At 31.0% G+C, this 21,956-nt stretch overlaps 4 protein-coding genes across 4 annotated transcripts; 3 read left to right on the forward strand and 1 right to left on the reverse strand.

Moving 5' to 3' along the window:
• Nucleotides 1-539: 539 nt before the first annotated feature.
• Nucleotides 540-4,919, reverse strand: LOC132926136 (uncharacterized). The gene is made up of 7 exons (XM_060990474.1): nt 4,554-4,919; nt 3,809-4,080; nt 3,518-3,740; nt 2,614-2,877; nt 2,172-2,543; nt 803-1,333; nt 540-658 (listed from the first exon to the last, which is right to left on the reverse strand). Exons 1-7 carry the CDS (start codon nt 4,711-4,713, stop codon nt 540-542), a joined length of 1,941 nt encoding a protein of 646 aa, XP_060846457.1. The 5' UTR covers nt 4,714-4,919.
• Nucleotides 4,920-9,077: 4,158 nt separating this feature from the next.
• Nucleotides 9,078-9,581, forward strand: LOC132924059 (uncharacterized). Its single transcript, XM_060988136.1, has one exon. It carries the CDS (start codon nt 9,078-9,080, stop codon nt 9,579-9,581), a length of 504 nt encoding a protein of 167 aa, XP_060844119.1.
• Nucleotides 9,582-9,643: 62 nt separating this feature from the next.
• LOC132926137 (ATP-dependent DNA helicase PIF1-like) lies at nt 9,644-10,069 on the forward strand. The gene has a single exon (XM_060990475.1). It carries the CDS (start codon nt 9,644-9,646, stop codon nt 10,067-10,069), a length of 426 nt encoding a protein of 141 aa, XP_060846458.1.
• A 4,481-nt stretch (nt 10,070-14,550) lies between these two features.
• Nucleotides 14,551-16,128, forward strand: LOC132926138 (uncharacterized). Its single transcript, XM_060990476.1, has 3 exons — nt 14,551-14,680; nt 15,344-15,606; nt 15,745-16,128. The coding sequence occupies exons 1-3, from the start codon at nt 14,551-14,553 to the stop codon at nt 16,126-16,128; spliced, it is 777 nt and encodes a 258-aa protein (XP_060846459.1).
• The last annotated feature ends 5,828 nt before the right edge of the window (nt 16,129-21,956 follow it).

Genomic DNA, 21,956 nt, shown 5'->3' on the forward strand with positions numbered 1-21,956 from the left:
GTCGCTAGTCTACTTATTGCAGGTATATAGGTGGTACATTTATATTTTATTTAATTGTTAGTCGCTCGTTTATTTTTTCTTTTATATAAGTGGGTTCTCTTATGTCTGATATAAGAAGTCTTTTCCCATACAGTGGATCAACAATTTCGGGTAAAATACATTCAGTGTAAAACCTAAAAACATACATTTATAATTTTTTCATGATACAAATACATTTAACTCGATAAAATTTGAAATTCCTTACAAATTTAACTTTTTGATCATTTTTTCTTCCCAAAATGTTTTGTCGTAATAAATATGTTCCACACTTATCCATTTTTTGGCGTAAACAACAAAATAACATACATTTCTACGTGTTATATGAAGTTGACCCATAACTTGATAATAATACTGATGATCATTTTTTAACTGAAGTTTATTTTCTTGTGTTATATTACAATATGATAACTAAATAAAAAAGGGTTCATTCTTATGATACATATTACATATAAATATTTACACGATTTTATATGTATAAATATAATAGTATAGTACTATAATTAAAACACATAGATATAGCTTACAAGTTTATTATTTACGGCATCAACACTGTTTTCGCTATCTTTTGCTGTGTATGGGCATTTTATTTCTACAATAGCATGATCCCCAACCAAACCATCTAAAACAAACAAATGAAAAATATTATAATATAATGTTATTCATTATTGATATTATTATTAATTATATAGGTAAATGTGTAATTTTTATCGGTACTAAATGAATACTTAATTAATTTACGACATTTTTAATAACAAAAAATAACCTGGACTTGCTGCTAAATATGGAAAATTAGTATCTATAACAAGCCCGCTTAATTGAACGTCCAGCTTAATGATCTCCTCTAGTTTTTTTCTAGCTTCATGTTCCATATTATGCCCATAACTCATTTGTTTAGATGTAACAGGAGGCTTATACAGTATGTTATGGACTTTGGTCTTGCAGCTGGTGTTTGGTCGCATTTTGCAAATTTCACCAAATCGTGAAGCTGTCAACCTAATTTTTCGTTCTTGAAACCAATTGGGATTCAAGTTTTGATCCCTCGTATCGATTTCAATTTTTTTTAAGTCAACTGTATGTAGATATTGAATAAATGAATTTTTCTTTTTTCGTAGTTCATCTTCATCTAAAGTATCCATTAGAGGTTCAGCTAACCCATAATGACTGTCAGGACCTTTTGATCGGGCACTAACCATTTTCTTCCTATGGATTTTTTTACTATTGTACAATTTCCGTCGGTTTATAGTATTTAGTCTTATTCGATCAGTATTTTTCATGAACTTTTTACCAATTGTTCCTAAAATTTATGTAATACAAATATATATAAGTATGAAGACTATAATTAGTGTTTTGTATAATAAATATTAAATTGTGTACAATTTATTTTACTCTCCAAAGTGTTATCATAAAACCAAAATAAAATGGAGTATATAGGTCACTATAATGTGTGTATTAAATTTTAATGAAATGATAGGTATCATTGTATACGAAAAACGATTATGAACGGAGATGATTTGTCAGTCTAGTATATATTATATTTAAATTAAATATTGTTATATATTTTATTTTATTAAAAGTAATTTATTTTTCAATTAGGACGGTTTGGCGATTGCATAATATGGCATATGGTTAATCAATTTTTTCCCAAAAATATTGCATGTAGTTATCATAATATTATTTATATTATCATAGGTATACTATATAGTATCATAAAGTTACTGTAGAGAAAAGTCTAAAAATCGAAGCACTTTTACAGTTTTACCGCTCAAAAATGTGCCGTCAGGCGTCAGACGAAAAATAAAAATTATAACACTGACTCTTCATTCTCCTTCTAAAATCGAGCCTCGTTTCCATAAAACAAATTAATATTTATTGTATATTGTAATGTTTTAAAGGGTTCGTCCCGTAATGTAAATGTAAAATAAAATAAAAATAATAAAAAAAAAAACACAAATCATTTAAAATCAATACATTCATCATTCCTTCAGATTTCAGAATCTAAAATAAAATAGTTATTATTGAATGATAAATAATATAAAATATGTTTATTTATAATGCATTTAAATTTAAATACTTTCACATAAATAGGTACAATAGCATAAAAGAATGTATATATATGGTTATTGGTTAATTACCTGGACTAAAATTCATAATTTTCTTATGGATTGTGCTTAAATATGCTTTAGAATTAAAGGAAATAATAGCTGCTTTTATTCTGGTCGAATAATTATTACTTTGCGAAAAATTTATTCTTTTTCCACCCACGTATTTATTGATAATTGAGTTAAATTGCTCGCATATATTGTTATCTAGATCTTCAATTAAGCTGGAGCTATTATTTACTAAACGAGATGTAATTTTGTCTATTTCTAGTAAAATACCACATCGTAATGCTTCTGGTACCATGTTGATTTCACCTATTTTTGACCCTTTACAAAAATAAGAATTACATTCTTGGTGCTGTCCAAATCTATGATAAGGTGCATTCTTCAAATCGTTTTTAAGATCTGAAAACATTTTTATAACGTTAGTATGATTAATTTTAAAACGCACACAACTATATTATATACGAATTACCTGCAATTTTTTGATTCTTTGATTTATCCAATATATCTTTTTGATAACTAATTGCTTTAGTAACATCAGATCGAAATCTTAGGATATTAGTCACGATAAACTTTCGTATTGTTACTGGATATTCAGTTTTTGTAGCCAGCATTTTAAGTTTACTTATATAATTGCGCAGCAAGTGATTTCGACACTCGATCTTTTGTATCATGAATCTAGGGCCATATGGTAAAATCTCATTTAGTCGTTTCACAACACTACTGTCTCCGTCCCCTATTACAAAAATCATAAGAATATTGTTTAAAATGTCAGTATACTAAAACTAAACCATACTTATTGTATAAAATCAAAAACGATTTCTGAGCGGAGACTGAGCCTATACGTTTGTAAAAATGTTTGCGATTTTGACTTAGTTTTTAATAATTATTAATTTGAACTCTAAACGCTTATCTAGACTGTCTAGATAAAAAAAAAATCGAAATATTTTGAAAACTTTATCGTGTATATTGTATATATATTATATATATAAAGCTAATATTAACATTTAGTAAAAATGTCAAGTACAAACAGTTTTTCACTTTTGAGTTACAGCAAACCTTGCAGAATAACGCATTTTCAAGCTTTTTTACTCACAAATAAAAAAACTGTCTCTTATATATTTTAAAATATTGTTAATTTATATCAAAAACGGGTTTTGCATAAATTTTCTTGTTTATTTTATTTTTCCCGAATATTTATAAAATTAATAGCAACTTATTTTGATGGTCTGCCCTCCACACATAAACTAGTAATAATAATTATAAATAAAAACACATATATAATTGGAAAACCAATTGCTAAGCTCAGAATTCAAAAGCTTAGGAAAATAATTGTAATTCATTACATGGTAAGTTAAAATAATATATAATATTACCAATAAGCTTATTAAATTTGAGTCCATGCATTTCAACGCTTTTTGAAAAACCTTCCACTATACCACCGGCCTCCATTGCAGTGGACGCTTGTTTCCAATTAAGAAAACAATTATGTTTTGGAATTTCTTGGCTTAGAGATTTCGATCTCTGGCACACTGCACAGTACCGATTTTTAATGCCGACAAATAAAACTTTACCAGTTTTGTACCCAATTATTGTAGCCTAAAATTGAATTTTGTATAATATATTATTCCTACATATCATTGCACAAATTATGGTTATTATCTTACCGCTCCTGATAATGCATCGTACTTAGTTTTGTAGCTGCGTTTAGACCACTGGCCATCCGCAACTACAGTGCACATTGGTGTACCATCAACGTCAGTATTTCCGCATTCTAAAGCTAATTGTCTCTCTTCGTTCCCAGCTTTAATCATTTCATCCCATGCTGTATCCTGAACAGCATTTCCAACTTTTACTTGATATTTTGAAAAAGAAGTAGCTGAGAGGCAAGGTATTTCGAGGGAAGCCGAAAGTTCATTTAATTGAGTAAATCCAATCCCTATTTTTTTTTTAAATTTTAGTAAAATTATTCAAATACTATGTACTACGTTCCAAATACTAAACAATAAATATTTGCAGTTAAGCTTTGATGTTTTGTAGAAAACGGATTCAAAAGGACTAAATTGTCCCCAGCGGATCAAAATGTCCCCGAATCAATAAGTCCCGTAACCAAAAATATTGATAAAATTATAAACTTTTTAAAATATGCATCTAATAGTATAAAATGAAAGAAATACGCCCTAAAATCAAAAATAATTCGAAATATAAAATAAAAAAAAAAAAAAAAAATACAAAATAAAATTTCAAAAATAGCTTTGTGAAAGCATGAAACACATTTGTTTCATACTTTGCTTTTTTGTGATTGGCAAAACAAAAATACAAATACTAAAAGTTCTTTACCCTTGTAATAATATTTAAATAATTTAAAAATGTCACTCTACAGATTATTATTTATTGCTTTTCTTTACATACCAATAGATAAACTTCCACTAACTACCGCTTTATTTATTGGTAAGTAATTATTTTCTGGTACATCTTTTTCCGTAGTAATTGAACTACTTTTACAACACATTTTACATTTAAATATAAAAACCGATTTATATCCTCTTCTACATTCCGACTGAAATTGCATATCTATAAAAGTACAGCCAAATGCTGAATCGTGAACGGTGTTTTTAATTTGATCGAATAAGTGAGATATGTCTACTATTCTTCTGCCTTCAAGAGTGCTATAAAATAATTAATATAATTCTACGTAATTAATTAATTATACGTTGTTACGTTAATAATAAATAAAAAGAAAATATAAATTTAGTAAATAATATTATATATTTTTTTATTTATTATAAAATATAGTGATGATAGTGTACATAACATAAATTTAATATACTTAGAAATCACTGTATCGGCATCAGATGACGAATCTACACATAATTCATGATTTTCAACATCAGTCACATTACATAAGGGTACACCGAACATTAAACTATTTCCTGTTTCTGTAATATCTAATGAAGATCTAATAGGTTCTCTATAGGTAAAAAAAATATTAATATAATAATCATTTAATTTAATAAATAATATTATGTTATTTTATATTTATAAATTGATTAAAGGTAAATAGTGACAATAGTGCACACTCTACAGTCTACACAGTACACAACATAAATTTTATATACTTAGAAATCACTGTATCAGCATCAGATGACAAATCTACAGATAATTGATGATTTTCGACACCAGACACATGAAAGGGTATACCGTTTACTAAACTACTTCCTATTTCTGTATCCAATGAAGACGTTTTAGGGCAATGTGTCATAGAATCGAATTTTGGCGTACTAGTTAGCATCGGTTCTCTATAGATAAAATAATAAAACGTTATGGTTTTTTATTTTTTTAAATAAAAATATATGTAGTTAATCTATTTTAACTTGCATAAACGATAACGATGGTAAAGATCCTATTTCATCAGTTCCTAATAAGTGAATCGATGATGTGCTAGGTTCCGCTTCCCTGTTTAAAGTATACCTACGTATTTCAACTGTACTAAAATATGATAATTAAATAATTATACTTACCATGTCACTGTTTTTTTCTTAAAATTATTAAGTCTACCTAAATTTTTTTTTTTTTATACTTGTACATCTCGACGGTGCTAGACGCTTCTTTTTGTCATTCCGACGGTCATCCATTTTTATTAAATGCACAAAAATCAAATAAGTAATAATTTTCGGATATAGCTAATAAACGCTGATGACCGATTGAAATTAAATAGTAAATTGATTACTGAAGTCTGGATTAAGTGTTCCCCCCGGCGCAGCGCCCGCAGTCTAACAAAACTATTTTGATTCAAAATATTATAATTTATATATTATATTAGTAGTAGACGATTCTTAGAATTTGTCGTATATAAGACAGATATAACTGATGGTGATACCATAGATCTCTATGTGTATACTGTATAATTTTTATAACCCATACAACGAAAATTTAATTGTATTATTGTAGATGTAGTATGTATTATGTATACGTATTTTCATAATTCAACGCAAACCACCGGGCGTATAGACATAGAGTTACCACAGATACTCAGACGCAGGAGTCCAAAACCAAATTATAATAATAAATAATTAGGTATATTATATTATTATTATTATTATTATTGCTCGACCCAATACGGGATCGTAGAGACGAGTAGACGACGTTATCGCTAATTTATATTCCGGCAGGCGGCAGTGCTATTTTTATTAGTACACACTACACAGAACGGACTGGTCTGGTTGTGTCATAGAGTGGGGCAGCGCCGCCGCCGCTAGAATTCACTGCAATGAAGCAGCCGCTAGGTGCGCCAGTGGACGGTGTAAGGAATTATACATTTTTTTTGGAAACAATGGAAACCCTTCTACGTACTTCAAATGCTACGAAGTCTTCAATGATCGTAGACTCATAAAAAATATACTGTTAGAAAGGCTATAATTTTTTCTATGTTTTGTTGGAAACCGATTTCTGGAATTTGCATTAACAAGCGAGCGTAACAGCATAACAAAATATCGTTTTATAAAAACGAATTTGCTTGTATTTTAGAAAATAAATTATATTTTAAATATCTGATTCCAACAAAACATAGTAAAAACTGTCACCTTTTAAACAGTGTATTACTTATGGGTCTACGACCATTATTTACTTCGTAGCATTTGAAATACGAATGCATTATTTTTGATGCAAAAAGACGGGTGTGGCGTCCTCTTAACGTGTTTACTGTATTATTGCAGGTCTTTGGATGGCGTGATGTACAACGCGGTAGTGGTGGGGTGGAATGAAGCGTCGAGCCGTTTGCCGAATTCTGCAGGCTACGTTTAACATCCGTGCAATACAGTTGTCGTAGCATTTTTTTTTTTTGTTTTTGTTCGTTTCACTTGCACATTTATACTCATTATTATTATTACACTTACTTATTTATTATTTCTTATAATTATAATTATAATTTCTCCAGTTCTTATTACCTATTCGTTCACTTTTTTTTTTCATATAACTGGGACTTTGCAGGAGACCGGTGAGTACAACATTTTATTTTCCTTCCATAACTGGGCGTAGGCCCGCGCCCACGTGTGTAAACAAACCGTTTGTTTAGGTTTTTGATTTTTTAACGAGTGCGATATAAATTACTTTCAACTATTATTCGAATGGCGCAGACATAGTTAACAGTTGTCATTTGTTATAGTAATAACCTATAACTGAATTTTAATTGTTTACAACTGTTAATTTTATATTATTATTAAATTAAATTAAATTATTATAAAATAATAATAAAAATAAATAAAATTCACAATATAACAATATATCAATCACATACTTTAAACACTATACCACTATACACTTTTTCATGTTATAATAATATACTTTTTATTAACTATATACTTTTTTTTTTTTTTTTAATGACTAATTTTATTTTATTTATGTGCTTGGTAGTATCACATGCACAATGATAGCACTAATGATTAATAATGAAAAATAATATATCTAATCTAAGCATAAAACAAATTATTAATTATTTAAACGTTATGCTCACCAAACCCTTATAGCATTACATCTATTAATAAGATATATTATTTGTTACATATATGCAATTATTATATTAATATATTAATATATTAAATATATATTATATATGTAATTAACTTAATATCAATTGATGTATCGCATTATGACTGTGCAGCTTTGTTACTATTATTGTTTATTATATGTTATTTTTTTTTCAGTTTCATCAATTCACGATACGTAAGTCCGCCAGAAGGGATCTGGCGGTTGTTTTCGTATGAAATGCACAAGAGAAGTCACACGATCGTTAGACTTCCAGTGCACTTGGAAGACCGACAGACCGTCTACTTTGCTCCTGGACAAGCCCAACAGCGAGTACAGAACGATGACCAACGTCGTACAAAATTGACAGAGTTCTTCACGCTCAACACAAACGACGTGGAGGCAAGGCAGTACCTCTATCACGAGATACCGGTGCACTACACGTGGCATCAGGCACAGAGAAGGTGGGTGCGGCGACAAAGACGGATGACCAACGAAACGTTGGCTCGGATGTACGTCGTCAACCCACTCGATCGTGACCGGTTCCACCTGCGACTGTTACTTTTGCACCGGAGAGGCTCGCAGTCTTTCCGGGACATGAGGACAGTCGACGGGGTGGTGCACGAGAGCTACGGGGCTGCCGCCATAGCGTTGGGACTCTTGGAGTCCGACCGCGCATGGCTGGTATGCATGGAAGAGTCTGCGGCGTTAGACACTCCCCGACAGCTCCGGTATCTCTTCGTGACGATATTGGTGATGTGCCATCCAGCGGAACCGCTGGCCTTGTTCCAAGCCAACGAGGCCAGCATGATGGAAGACTTCAATCGGCGTTTCCAAGACTTGGACCGTGCCAGAGCGACAAGTCTTGACGCCATTGGAGACCTACTTCGTGCACACGGAAAAACGCTCGGCGACTACGGGTTGCCAAACCCGGACGTCGGTTTATTGGAACCCGAACAGGACGACCAACTGTTCGTGGCAATAGACGTGGCGTTGCGGTGGGCGCAACAAGTGGTGGACATGAACGACGAACAGCGTACGGTGTACGATCGGGTGATGGCGGCCGTCGACGACAACCGGGACGTCCAAAAGGTGTTCTACGTCGACGGACCCGGTGGCACTGGAAAGACGACGCTCTACGAATGCCTCATTTGGGCGCTTCGCAACCGAGGGCTGTCGGTGTTGTGCGTGGCGTACACTGGGATCGCGGCGTCGCTCATGGACTGTGGTATGACTGTGCACTCGACGTTCGGGCTGCCGTTCGGTACTCTTTCGGACGAGGACACGTCTACCATCACCATGCAGTCCGAACGCGCTCAGAGGATACGTGACGCGGCACTGATCGTCTGGGACGAAGCGCCCATGTCACCGGGACCGCAACTCACGGTGGTCGATCGCTTGCTCAAGGACGTCATGAGCTCGGAATCGCCGTTCGGCGGTAAACCGGTCCTGTTCGCGGGCGACTTCAGGCAGATACTGCCCGTAGTCCGCAGGGGAAACAGGAGTGCCGTCGTCATGTCGTCGATCAAACACAACTCCCTGTGGCAAAACTCGGAGAAGTTTGAACTGACGCGAAACATGGGCGCCGGCAACGACGCGGTCTTCGCGGATTGGTTGCTCCGGCTCGGCAGCGGCCAACTGCCGACGGTCGACGGTGTCCCGGACACCGTCGAAATCCCTCGGGAAATGGTATGTGACGTTGCTGATTTAATTGATTTTGTTTACCCGCAGCACATGTCGTTGGCTAACGTCGACGATTTCGCTCGGAAAATCATTCTGTGTCCTAGGAACGAGGAATGCAGACAAATCAATCGCAAGGTGCTCCAACGCATCGAGGGCGCTGAAAGAACGTACACGGGCGTAGACTCTGTGGTGATGGACGATCCCGACGAGGTAGCAACCCCACCGAGTTCCTAAACTCACTAAAACTTAACGGCCTGCCGCCGTTCAGATTGACACTCAGGGTAGGTGCTGTAGTCATGTTGCTAAGAAATCTCGATCCTAAGCGAACACTGTGTAACGGTACAAGGTTAGTGGTCACCGAGCTCCGGCGACACAACTTTAAGGCTAGAGTGTTGTCTGGTAATGTTGATGCACAGGAGGACGTCGTCATACCAGCGATACCCATGACTTCGGGTAGTAAAGACGACGTGCCTTTCGAAATGAGGCGGGTTCAATTCCCAGTAAGGTTATCGTTTGCTATGACAATCAACAAGTCGCAGGGACAGACGTTTGACCGAGTTGGATTGCTTCTGTCGGTGCCCGTGTTCACATACGGGCAACTGTATGTTGCATTTTCGAGAGTGAGGAACGCTCAATCTGTCAGAGTCGGCATGTACGATGATGGCAATGGGCGGTTTGTCACAAAGAACGTTGTGTACAGGGAAGTACTACCAACGGGGTAACTGGTATTTAGGCAACGGTGAAATTGTTCACAACAAAAATGATATCAGATTTACTATTCCTAATTGCCATTCGCTATTACCATTGTTTAATTTCAATAAAAAATTCTGATATATTTTGTTTTTTGAGACTTTATAACCGGAGACTATAAAATTGTTTATATATATACAACATTGTTGTTGTATACCAATCATGGGTCTTATGGTCCACCGGGCGTTGGCCACATCATGGGTCTTAAGATCCACCGGGCGTTGGCCACTTGAAGTACCTAATCCTTAGGGATCCGTACATTTTTAGGTACTTCATGGACAGTTGGGTTATTTCTACAGTCGTGTAGCTGCTCCCGACTATTCACTGAGGAGAGATAGTTCGACAACCTCCACGTGGTTCTCTCTGGATGAGAATCTGCTTCAAAGCGGATTCGTAACTAATAGTCGAACACATTACTTAACATTTTTAAAGTGTATACCTATTTTTGTTTTTTTTTTTATCATGTACCTGTAAGATATCTGTAATTTTGTAATTGTCAATTTGTTTGTAACACATACCATTCAATTAAATATGTGCAATACCAATTCAACTATTGTAATTAATAGTGTATATTTTTTTTTTAGTATATATATATTTAACATAATATCTGTCATCTAATCACCATGAAATTGTTTGTACTTTGTTTTTGTTTTTATATATACACCATGTATTGATTTATCTGTACAACAATACAAGGTGTTATTGCTTTCAATTTATTCATAATGTACAAGTATATATCATAACAATATGTCTTATTTTTATTAGACTACCTATTGTATGCAAAGCTTTTACTTACTATAATGTATAACAATTTTTTTTATCACAATAATTGTACATTGACGTTGTTCTGTTGGACTTAAACGTTACAAACATAATATGTATGTTATAAGTATATTATACATGTAAAACTCATACTCTCCTCATCTGTACACAAATTGTTGTTACACCAATTATGTAATATAATAAACATAAAATAATTAAATTAATTATATTTCTAATGTTTTATAAAATATATATACCTAATAAAATACATGCAATTTTATGTAATATTTAATTTTTTTAACACAATACATTGCAAATTTAATCACGTGTATTATATTTAATAATAATATATTATAATATTAATAAGTGTATTGGCTGATGTTAGTATTTAATATTAAATTTTTAAATACACATTAGGTATATGTTGTAATGGTCACGATCTGATTGCCTACATAGGTGGCTTTATTATACATAAACTGATTTACACCAGTGATGACTGATAACTAGACATTAAAAGTCAACATCATCATAACTTAAAAAACTTTTACTTTGCACGATTATTTTTATTTTTAAAACACAAATACGATAAATGTGTGGTTATCCATTTGTAAAGTTTGTATTATTGTGAATTACTCATCAATTAATACCATTGTCGTAGCGTTGTACACTCAATATTCAATACATATAATTTTCACCCGTGCGTCGACAAACCTAGCTGGTTTTGTTTCCCTTAAAGCTTTTTGAAAGTTGAGTTCATACAACATTTTGATTTCACTTATTGCGCCGACGGGGTCCGCGATCCGACGCAGTCGGATTGCCTACCTGGTAGGCATAGTTGCACATAAATTTATTTTCACGAGTGATTACTGATTATTCAACGCTCAAACGACGACATTCGACTCTAACATTTTTTCTTACTTTCGACGCCAGGAGGTCAGACAATCCGCCGTAGGCGGATTCCGCAGCCGGGTATCGATTTACACCGGTAGAGGGCTGATAGCTAGACACTCAAAAGTCTACGTCTCAATCACGACTTTCAAAAACTTTTCACATTCGAAAGAACACCGCCAAACAATCGAAAACTTATCATCATCCCGATAGAAGACTCGCAGTATTACCAATCAGTGGTACCAACACCGCTGACTTATTACCGCCAAATCTTTCTTTTTTTGAAAACTTTCCGCTTTCAAGCTCTTCCATCCGTCCTAGGGTATTCACTTACAGCGAGTTTCACTCAAAGCGAGGCACACTCACAGCGAGTTTCACTCACAGCGAGGCACACTCACACCGAGGTACACTCACATCGAGGCACACTCACACCGAGGCACACGGGCAGCTAGTCTTATATTATAAAACGCTAATAATAGTTCCGTTCACTAGGACGGGGAGCGCTTGCTGTATTTGCTGTAGTTGCGTTCACTAAAAAAAGAATGCGCTCCGGTCGTTATCGCCGCGCCCGCCCGGATATCAAACTGATGGTGGACAACTATACGTTTATTACTTATATTATTATTATTATTGTTATTATTTACGAGCTATTGGGTATGAGACATATAATTCGTTTAATACATAATATTATTATACGTACCCAAATATTCTGTCGTGTGATCACGACGAACGATTGGGTATGAGACATATATAAATCGTTTAATACATAATATAAATATAATACGCATAATAGGGATATCGATAAAAAATATATTCAAAAGAAAATTAACGAGAATGTCTGTGCGTGTAATGAAATAAGAATTAAACGAGTAAAACGACGTACAACGCGAATTCGGAAACGGTTGAAGTGCTCGAGATTTGCTATCGGTCCTCAACTCAAACTGTAGTCGATAGGATTAGGCAGGTGTAACGAGATCGAATCGGGGCTCTGGCGTCATTCCCGGCGGCGCTTTGATTAACACTGCGAATCATTTTTTGCATTTTTTTTTCCAATGTTTTTTTAATTTTTATATGATTTTGCTGGCAACGTCGGTATATTTTTTAATGCGCTATGCCGAGTATAAATAATACATTTGTCAAGTAGGTATTGAAAAAATAACAACCAGATAACCTCCAACATGGGATTATGGAATTTTTACTTATTAGCTAGTTATAATATTTGTTTTATTTTTCATTCACTACTTTAGGAATATACAGTGCGATACCTAATTTATTGTCCAAACAATTACCTGCTTATCCTACACTGACGAATTTTTATTATGCGTTATCAACTTTTCTTTATCGTTTAGCCGATTTTGAAAATTTTTCAAAATGTTCGCTTTTTACCCGACTGACAATTTTTGAGCTTTTTTTGCCTCCCTTTATATTTGATTCGCCTAGCTCATGATCTCTTGAAGCCGTGGGTGTACGGTTTATATTCATGTGCCGTCCGCAGTGTTAGGAATAGATAACTAATTATTTATCTAGATAAAGATAAAGATAACAATGCTGAATTTTATCTAGATAAATATCAGACAATTTCATGTTTAATTTTGCAAATATTTAGTGACAGGTATTAATTAAAAAATATACATACCTAATTAAAAAAACACATTAAAAATAAACATAAAATAAAATAGTTTATTTTTTATATAAATTTTATTAGAACATATTATAAAAGTTATTCTCTGACTTGATAAATAAATAATAATAGTACAAAAAAGCTAACATTTGAAAAAAATAGTAATAAATGTCTATATTTTTGTTTTAACTTATTTAAAACATTTTGAAAATAAACAAAATAAAATAGTTTATTTTTTAAATAAAATTCACAAGAATATATTATAAAAGTCATTCTCTGACTTGATAAATAAATAATAATAGTACAAAAAAACTAACATTTGAAAAAAAAAAAAACAATAAATGCTTTTAAAATAATATACCTAGTTCAAACCATATTTGATCTACAGCATAAAATCATATCAAACGTTTTATTATTTAACCTATTACGCCTAGGTGTTAAAACTTGTATTGCCTTATTATTATGCTACACAATCCATGGATGTTGATTTATTTTTGTCGGTTCAACACAATAAGAAATAATAATTATTATTTGTTTATACTTTATACACAGTTCTATGAAACGGATATTAACTTTCGGCTAATGAAGACCATCCACCATCGTCTACGATGGTGACTGGCGGGTAGCAAGGATAGATGTTATCGCTTTTGCTATTATTAGTTGCTCTTAGTATAATGTAGTTACAACATAGATAACATTACATATTATTATTTATTTTCTATTTTTAGGTCTTTTCGTTATTTACGATGCCAGACTTATAAATTAACATTCAATCATAGGCGTATCTAGGGGGGGCTTGGGGGGGCTTAGCCCCCCAGTGCGAATATTAGCCCCCCCCAGAATTATTTGTATTATTTTTGATTATTTCGTCGTAAATGATCACTCTTGTAATTATTTATCGGCGATAATACTTAACATAATATTTTGTGAGTTTATTGTTATCAAGAGTTATAAAATGATATCATTTTAATCATTTTTATAATATTTATCTTCACTTGTACAACCAGCCGTTTCGTATACAACATCACGTTATTAATTTCCCTCCAAATTGTATTATCAGTTATCACACACTAAAACCGTCGCAAATCGCATTGTCGCATTATAAGTTATAACCTAATCTAGGATGACTTGCCGTTTGCAGTTTGGCTCAAGCGTTTTAAAAATTTTAAAAATATTTTAAATATGGCTAAAAAAGTGTTCGGTATATTTAATATACCTAAAAAAACAGGACCAATCTTACCATCTCTACCTGATTTAAAGGAACATTTACAAAATGTACAGCTTGTTATTGTTCACAATACCTTGGATTTAGGTGATTTAGACTCTGGACCAGCAAAACCGATATTAGAAGTAAGCATTATATTTTTATTACATCTATAAAATTTAATAATTGTCTTTCGCTTTCTGCTTATTTCTATATAATTTATCTAGGCATATCCTAAAACTAGCTTTGGGTCTCAAAATCGTGCTTTTTCTTCAACATTATATAATCAGTTTGAGTGGCTTGAATACAGCATTCTAAAAGATAGTATATTTTGCTTTGTATGCCGTAATTTTGGTACTGGTACATCAGAAGTTATATTTATATTAAATAAATAAATAATTATATATAATATTAATATTTATAATAAAATTATATTTTTTAGGTATTCTTTCATGTGTGCAAAAAGGATCATTTATTATACACCTTCATTTTATTAGCTATGTTTTAAATATAATCAATATTCTTAGCAAACAATTACAAAACGACAGTGGGACCCTTGGTCAAGCAGCCAGTTTAATAAATGCAGTCATAAAAACTTTTGAAGATAGTCGAAATCAGAGTAAAATATATATGACAATTTGGGAAACTATAGTAACATTTGCTCAACAACATAATATAGAATTAGAAGTCCCCAATAAAAGTAATAAATAGTTTAATTTTAGTAAGGTTATTAATTGATTATAACATATATCATATTTTCATTATTAATAGTATCTAAACGGAAAAGAACAGAGCCTGAATTTCTGAAAAATTTTGTTGTAACTACAACAACTGCAGCTGAACACGAGGACTCTAATAATGAAACTAATTTAATTGATTACTGGAAAGTACATGCTTACTATCCAATAATAGACGAGGTTGTAAATAATCTGAAGACAAGATTTTCTGCGGAGAGTTTGAATTTGGCAATTTCTATTGATCACTTTTTCAATCTGGACTATGAAAAAAGTTCATTTTTTATTCAACAATATAAGGTATGTTAAATGTAAATAAATAAATCAACTTAAGTGAAAACTTATAAAACTAATGTAACCCATAACTGAAGCATGAAAGTACTAACTAACTGTCTTATTACTTAAAGTTGTATTAATAATGTGTTCTAATTAATATAGGATTTACTGAAAGTTGATTTGAATTCACTTCAAGCTGAAATGATGGTTGCCAAAAACTGTATTCAAAACTATAATAATAAACCTGAACCGGGACCTGAACAAAAAAATCAAATAAATTTATTCAAAAAAAATATAACTATTTCAACTTTTCCTAATGTATATAAACTTTTAAATTTAGCTCTGACCTTACCAATTTCTTCAGCATCATGTGAGAGGTCATTTTCGACAATGAGACGTATCAACACATATATACGGTCAACTATGACTCAAGACCGTTTTTCCTCACTGGCAATACTAAATATTGAAAGAGATATTTCAAATAATATTGATTCTAATGATATATTAAATATCTATTCAAAAACTAATAGACGCTTGGAATTATAGTTGAAAACAAATAAATGTCTTATTTTCATTTAGTTTAGTGTTTTTTTTTTCTTATTAAGTATTATTATTTTTACAGCCCCCCCCCCCCCCGATATATTTGATCACCCTACGCCTATGCATTCAATATTGAAATACATGGTATAATAATATATTTTACCAAACGTTTGTTTTCTGTGTAATAGGTTTACGGTATACAGAAAATGACATAAATATAAATATTTTTAATTTTCAGATTTATTTAAATTTTTCAAGTCCATTAATATAAATTATCTAGATATGTACTGATAGATAACTAAAATTTTATCTAGATGAAGATAAATATAACAGAGCTGAAATTTATCTAGATAAGATAAAAGATAAATAACTTTTATCCAACACTGGCCGTTCATCGTGGTCTTAATGTCGATCACAAAAAATGACGCTGGACGGACGGCCGTCGGACTTTTTTGCCAATATTTTCGTTATCTTTAACCGTTTCGTCTTTTTACATGCTGTTTGTGACCGAATTGCATAGTAAACGTCTTTTAAAAGCCGTTTAACATGCGGTTTTAACTTGAAATCGGTTCGTAGCCTTCACAATAGCGTTTAGAAATGAGTAATGACGTCGGCGACCGACCATCTATACGTGTATATGAATCGCCATCCGGTGAACAAAAGTCCCACGAAAAAAAGTCCGATTTATTAATTTATTAGTTAATATTATAATATGTTATTACACAATATTATACTTATACATTCATACATTTTTCAACTTAAACCAAATTTAAATTTAAATAAAAACATTAGGTACAATAAAAATGTATAACCTTGGCCGTGAACTAATGTTATTTCCCACTTGAGTTAAAAACTCTTTAACACTTATATCGGATTTATTAATACACTCGCATAGTCGCATAATGTTCTAAGCCTAATGTTTTTTTTGATTAATTTTTATTTTTTTATTGTGTTATTGGATTAGAAATTTCTTTTGTTGTAGGTACATAACACTGCATCACACTTGCATTTAATCTTCTTGCTACATTTCCATCTTAAATTATCTCTTTGTATATGTTGTATCGTGTACAAAAATCCCCCATACACTATTTTATTTATGTTATCACCCTTTGTTTTTAATTTAAATATTTCACTTATTTTCATAAGAGTTGAATTAAAAAACACTAATAAAAACGTTAAATTTCACAAAATGTACGGACGTACGGTTAAAGCGTATACGTTACAAGTTACAACATTGACTGAGCACTTGGGAAAATAACCCTGCTTAATTCACTTTTAAAATGAAAAATAATTAAAGATGAGAGGTGAAATAAATTTATTATTTACGAGTCCATTTAAAGCGATAATCTATAACATATAATAATATAGCCGTAACACGATTGCGGACTTTTTACCTTTTTACCTGAAAAAAACATAACACGATTGCGGACTTTTTACCTTTTAATATTTGAGAAAAAACAACACGATTGCGCACCTTAAATATTTTTTCTTTCAGCAAACACAAATATTTAAATAAATTTACCAACATTAATAATAACTTAATACGTATAGTATTAAAATCTTATAATATATCACAGTAATTACGCGTCAAAAAAAGGAATAATATGCCGATATTTATTTATAAAAATAAAGAATTAAGATACACTCATAACGATGACAATAATAATAATTAATTACATAATTCGTATAGTAAAAAAAAAAGTATATGTATATACATTACAGTAACTTATTATTACGCGTCAAAATAAAAATATACATATATATATATAATAAAAATCAAGTTCTTTTAACTTTTTAGCACAAAAACGTGGTCCTAATATCAGCAAATAATCATTTAAAGATATTTCATTATTTTTATATTTTTCCCAAGTGTTAATTATAAATGCAATATTCTCTTCTTGCTCTTTACGAGGCTTGTTAATATTTTGTTGTTTTATACTATATATTTTTAAATAAGTTTCACTTTGAATATCCAATAAAATATGTATAACTTGGTGAATAGATGGATGAGAAGTATAAAACTGAGCATTATAGTGGCTATGGAAAGATTCTGGCCCATTGGTCGTTCTTGCCTCTGTTGAAGGTTCAGTTGCCCATAAAATCGGTGGGAAAGCGGCATCAGCTGATATATAATTGTTCAGTATATAATCAGTAAATTCAAAATTATCAGTAGGGCTATTTTCAATTAAATAAGTAAAAGCATCTTCTACATCTTCCGAAGGTAAAAATCCAAGTGCAAAAAATTGTTTCAACCATACACCTAGTTCAGATTTTGAATTATAGTTTTTTAATAAATTACTGTCACTTTGAATTTTCCTGAACCATGATTGGCCTAAATGAAATCTGCAGGCCATAATTTTGCAGTTTGGGAAAAAATGTCTAACAGCGTTGTGAGCACTCTTTTCAAAATCAAAATGAAAATTTGAACACTTTAATGAATTTTGTATATTTATGTCGAATCTTAAACATAAATTAATAATTGTGTGCCACATTTGTATATAAGTTTCAGTTGATTTTGAAATTAAAAAACAATAAATTATAGGAGCATAAAAACCATTTTGTAATATATGTATTGAATACAGTTGTTCAAAATATTTGGGTGCATATGAAAATGTACCGTCTGCAAAAATATGAGAAGATTGACTCAATAGTTCAAGATTAGTTTTGCAAGTGAATATAATTGGACTTGAAGTTTCTTCCATATGACAAAATAGTTCATCAGTATTAGTTATAATATTTTCACGACCATCTAACAACTGAGTTATCGCTTCCTCTAACGATTTTGGAATTTTTTGCATATTCTTTCTACGTTTATCATACATACACTTTCTCCATAACTTTATATCAGAATAAACCGGCTGGATATCGTTTTCGGTATTTATAAGTTCTTGCCTAATTATTTTATTTGGCCTAGTAAGAAGATCATTTTCACATTTTCTTTTTAAACGAGAACTCACAATTTGCCTATTAATAATATTTTTTGGAATCACCTCATGTGTATGCTCATTTAACATACTTAACACTTTGGTTACATCCTTGTCAACGAGTAAACTGGCAGAACAATTTTTATTCGTACAGTTATACCGAATGTTCCCACACTTTTTCAGAATTTTAAATTCACTATATTTATAATCTTCAACTAAAATACACGGCTTACCTTTTTCTGTTTCAAATTTTTTTTGTATTTGTTTCTCCATTTTCCCAAAACAAAATTGCACAAAAATAAAACGGAAATATATACGTTGCACAATTTAGACTGTCTCAATATAATATAACGTTTAGATAATATGACGTGAGAATGTGACCGACGGGCTACGACTATCACATTATAGATCTCTTTGACGTACAGTATTAGTTAATTATCAATAAAATAAAATTCGGTACAATAAATATTAACAGATGTGAATACTCGTACGTTGGAAAAGCACAGCAACTATAACACATCACTTTATCAGTTATTATCGGTTATTATAGTAATAAAATATTATTAGACGCCATATAATAGTATCCACTGGCCGTAACAATTGTGTATACGTAATACGTATACTATACTATTATAGGTGTGTTTCTTAAACTATAACCATTTATTTAAAATTATTTAAATATTTGTTTATCGTTATGAGTGTATCTTAATTCTTTATTTTTATAAATAAATATCGGCATATTATTCCTTTTTTTGACGCGTAATTACTGTGATATATTATAAGATTTTTTTACTATACGTATTAAGTTATTATTAATGTTGGTAAATTTATTTAAATATTTGTGTTTGCTGAAAGAAAAAATATTTAAGGTGCGCAATCGTGTTGTTTTTTCTCAAATATTAAAAGGTAAAAAGTCCGCAATCGTGTTATGTTTTTTTCAGGTAAAAAGGTAAAAAGTCCGCAATCGTGTTGCACCGAATAATATATGGTATAATGGTTAGACACCTATGGCAAATACTGAAATATAATAGTAGGTAAAGATTAGGTGACCCAACTTTATAAAATCACCAAAATAATAATATATATTACCTTTTGGACATTACAAATGTTACGTGCTATTTATTTTATTCATAAGTTTGAAAAAAAAAAAACTTTAGGGTATATAGTGTTTAAAAATTATATAATTAGATGTAATAATTAATATGAACTTAAATCGTTTAGAGGGTAGGTAAGTACCTAATAAAAGGCAATATATATATTTAGTATTTTCATGATCCATAGACCATAATATTAATTAGCATAGTATAATATACATGAATGTATACATAGGTACCTGGGACATATTTATAAAAATATGACCGTCATGACTCACGATGTTAGCTTTCTGACGTACATGAAGTTAGCCTCCTTACTTTGTCCTACCGAATCCGGACCAGTGCCAATATTTAGCAACTTTTTAGCAACTAATTGCAACCGACATAAAAAAATTTGCAATCTATTGCGTCATAGCGAAAATAATTTTTTAGATTCGGGGGGGCTAACTTCACGTAGCCCCCCGATTTCATGATACAAACCTTATACTGGTGGTAAAAAACTTCGTTCTAGGACTAACATTTAAAACTTATTTTAGATTTTTAGATATATTCAGATAAAACTTTTATAAAGTTTGAATACTTGTCAAGAATTAATGATAAGAAAAACATATTTAGGTATCTAAAGGTATCTTAGTTAAGCCAATACCTTTTTTCTTCATAGTATTTAATTAAATTCTAAAAACGTACTCCTGAAAAATAGTGCAAAATAATTAAGTCATATGCATATTTCAAATTTAAAACTTGGTTATTAGGTCTTTATTTTTATTTAATTTGTTTAATAAAATCACTGATATAATGTAGAATATATACTGTATAAATTATATACTTTTGTAAAAAATAGCCTTTTATTTTACAATATTAATTATATAATAAGAATAATGATCACTGATCAGTAATAATAACAACAAATAATAATACAATTTACATTCTTTGTAAAATAATTTAACTTTATATTGTGCCTTATATTATTATTGAGTATAATTATATTCCTAGTATCAATGATTACTAATATTTACTAGAATTTATAGTATCTAGGTACATAGTATTATTTTTAAAAAAATGTTTGTTTTTACATTTTACTTATTACGATATTAAAACTCCATATTTATAAATGCATTTTGCGTTCTCTCGGCCGTTACATACGTAACGCTGTTTTGAGTTTTGTGTGATACGTACTCTGAATATAAACACTAAATTTATCATAATGCGAGTTCTATTAATAAAAGTTTTGTGTTTTGAGGGTATTTTAATTTCAATGTAAATGTACACTCTTGTAAATATTTTAAAATAGATTAAATGATTAGCGTATATTAATATGTTATATTCATTTTAAAATAAAAATGTATTAATATAATCGTATTTTATTGAAATACTAAATAATCAATTGGTATAAATTACTGTTTATTACTTTATCGTCTGCAGTCTAGCTGGACGGACGGCTGCTTTTAAATTTACTAGTGCAACTATTATTTTTGTAGTTTTCAAACTATAATGGCATGTAATATGGTAAGTTATTTTTTGTACAATATCAAAATTAAATACAATTTTGTCAATACTATTGTTTAGACTATTAGAGACTATTTTTTTTTTTATTTGTAAAGAACTAAAATAGCAGAATATTTAATATTTTAATGTATGGTATATTTATTTAATATAATATTATTTTTTAAGCGATGTATTATAAAATAGATTTATATCACAAAAATAATTAAATTGGTGAGTGGAAGAGCAGTTCTAATTCAAAATATGTCATTTAATTTTTTTATGAATAGTTTCTATTAATGTAGGTCTAATATTGAGTGCAAGACAAGTACAT

This window comes from Rhopalosiphum padi, chromosome 3, assembly GCF_020882245.1.
Source record: "Rhopalosiphum padi isolate XX-2018 chromosome 3, ASM2088224v1, whole genome shotgun sequence".
Lineage (NCBI taxonomy): Eukaryota > Metazoa > Arthropoda > Insecta > Hemiptera > Aphididae > Rhopalosiphum > Rhopalosiphum padi.

What these genes read in the sequence shown, in the direction of transcription:
- LOC132926136 (XM_060990474.1), bottom strand. Translation starts at nt 4,713, where the DNA reads ATGCAATTTCAGTCGGAATGTAGAAGAGGATATAAATCGGTTTTTATA. An exon ending in TAGTGGAAGTTTATCTATTG is followed by an intron (nt 4,081 to 4,553) that starts GTATGTAAAGAA and finishes AAAAAAAAATAG; the next exon opens with GGATTGGATTTACTCAATTA. An exon ending in ATATTTAGCAGCAAGTCCAG is followed by an intron (nt 659 to 802) that starts GTTATTTTTTGT and finishes TGTTTGTTTTAG; the next exon opens with ATGGTTTGGTTGGGGATCAT.
- LOC132924059 (XM_060988136.1), top strand. Translation starts at nt 9,078, where the DNA reads ATGAGCTCGGAATCGCCGTTCGGCGGTAAACCGGTCCTGTTCGCGGGC.
- LOC132926137 (XM_060990475.1), top strand. Translation starts at nt 9,644, where the DNA reads ATGTTGCTAAGAAATCTCGATCCTAAGCGAACACTGTGTAACGGTACA.
- LOC132926138 (XM_060990476.1), top strand. Translation starts at nt 14,551, where the DNA reads ATGGCTAAAAAAGTGTTCGGTATATTTAATATACCTAAAAAAACAGGA. An exon ending in TCACAATACCTTGGATTTAG is followed by an intron (nt 14,681 to 15,343) that starts GTGATTTAGACT and finishes CATTATTAATAG; the next exon opens with TATCTAAACGGAAAAGAACA. An exon ending in TTTTTATTCAACAATATAAG is followed by an intron (nt 15,607 to 15,744) that starts GTATGTTAAATG and finishes TAATTAATATAG; the next exon opens with GATTTACTGAAAGTTGATTT.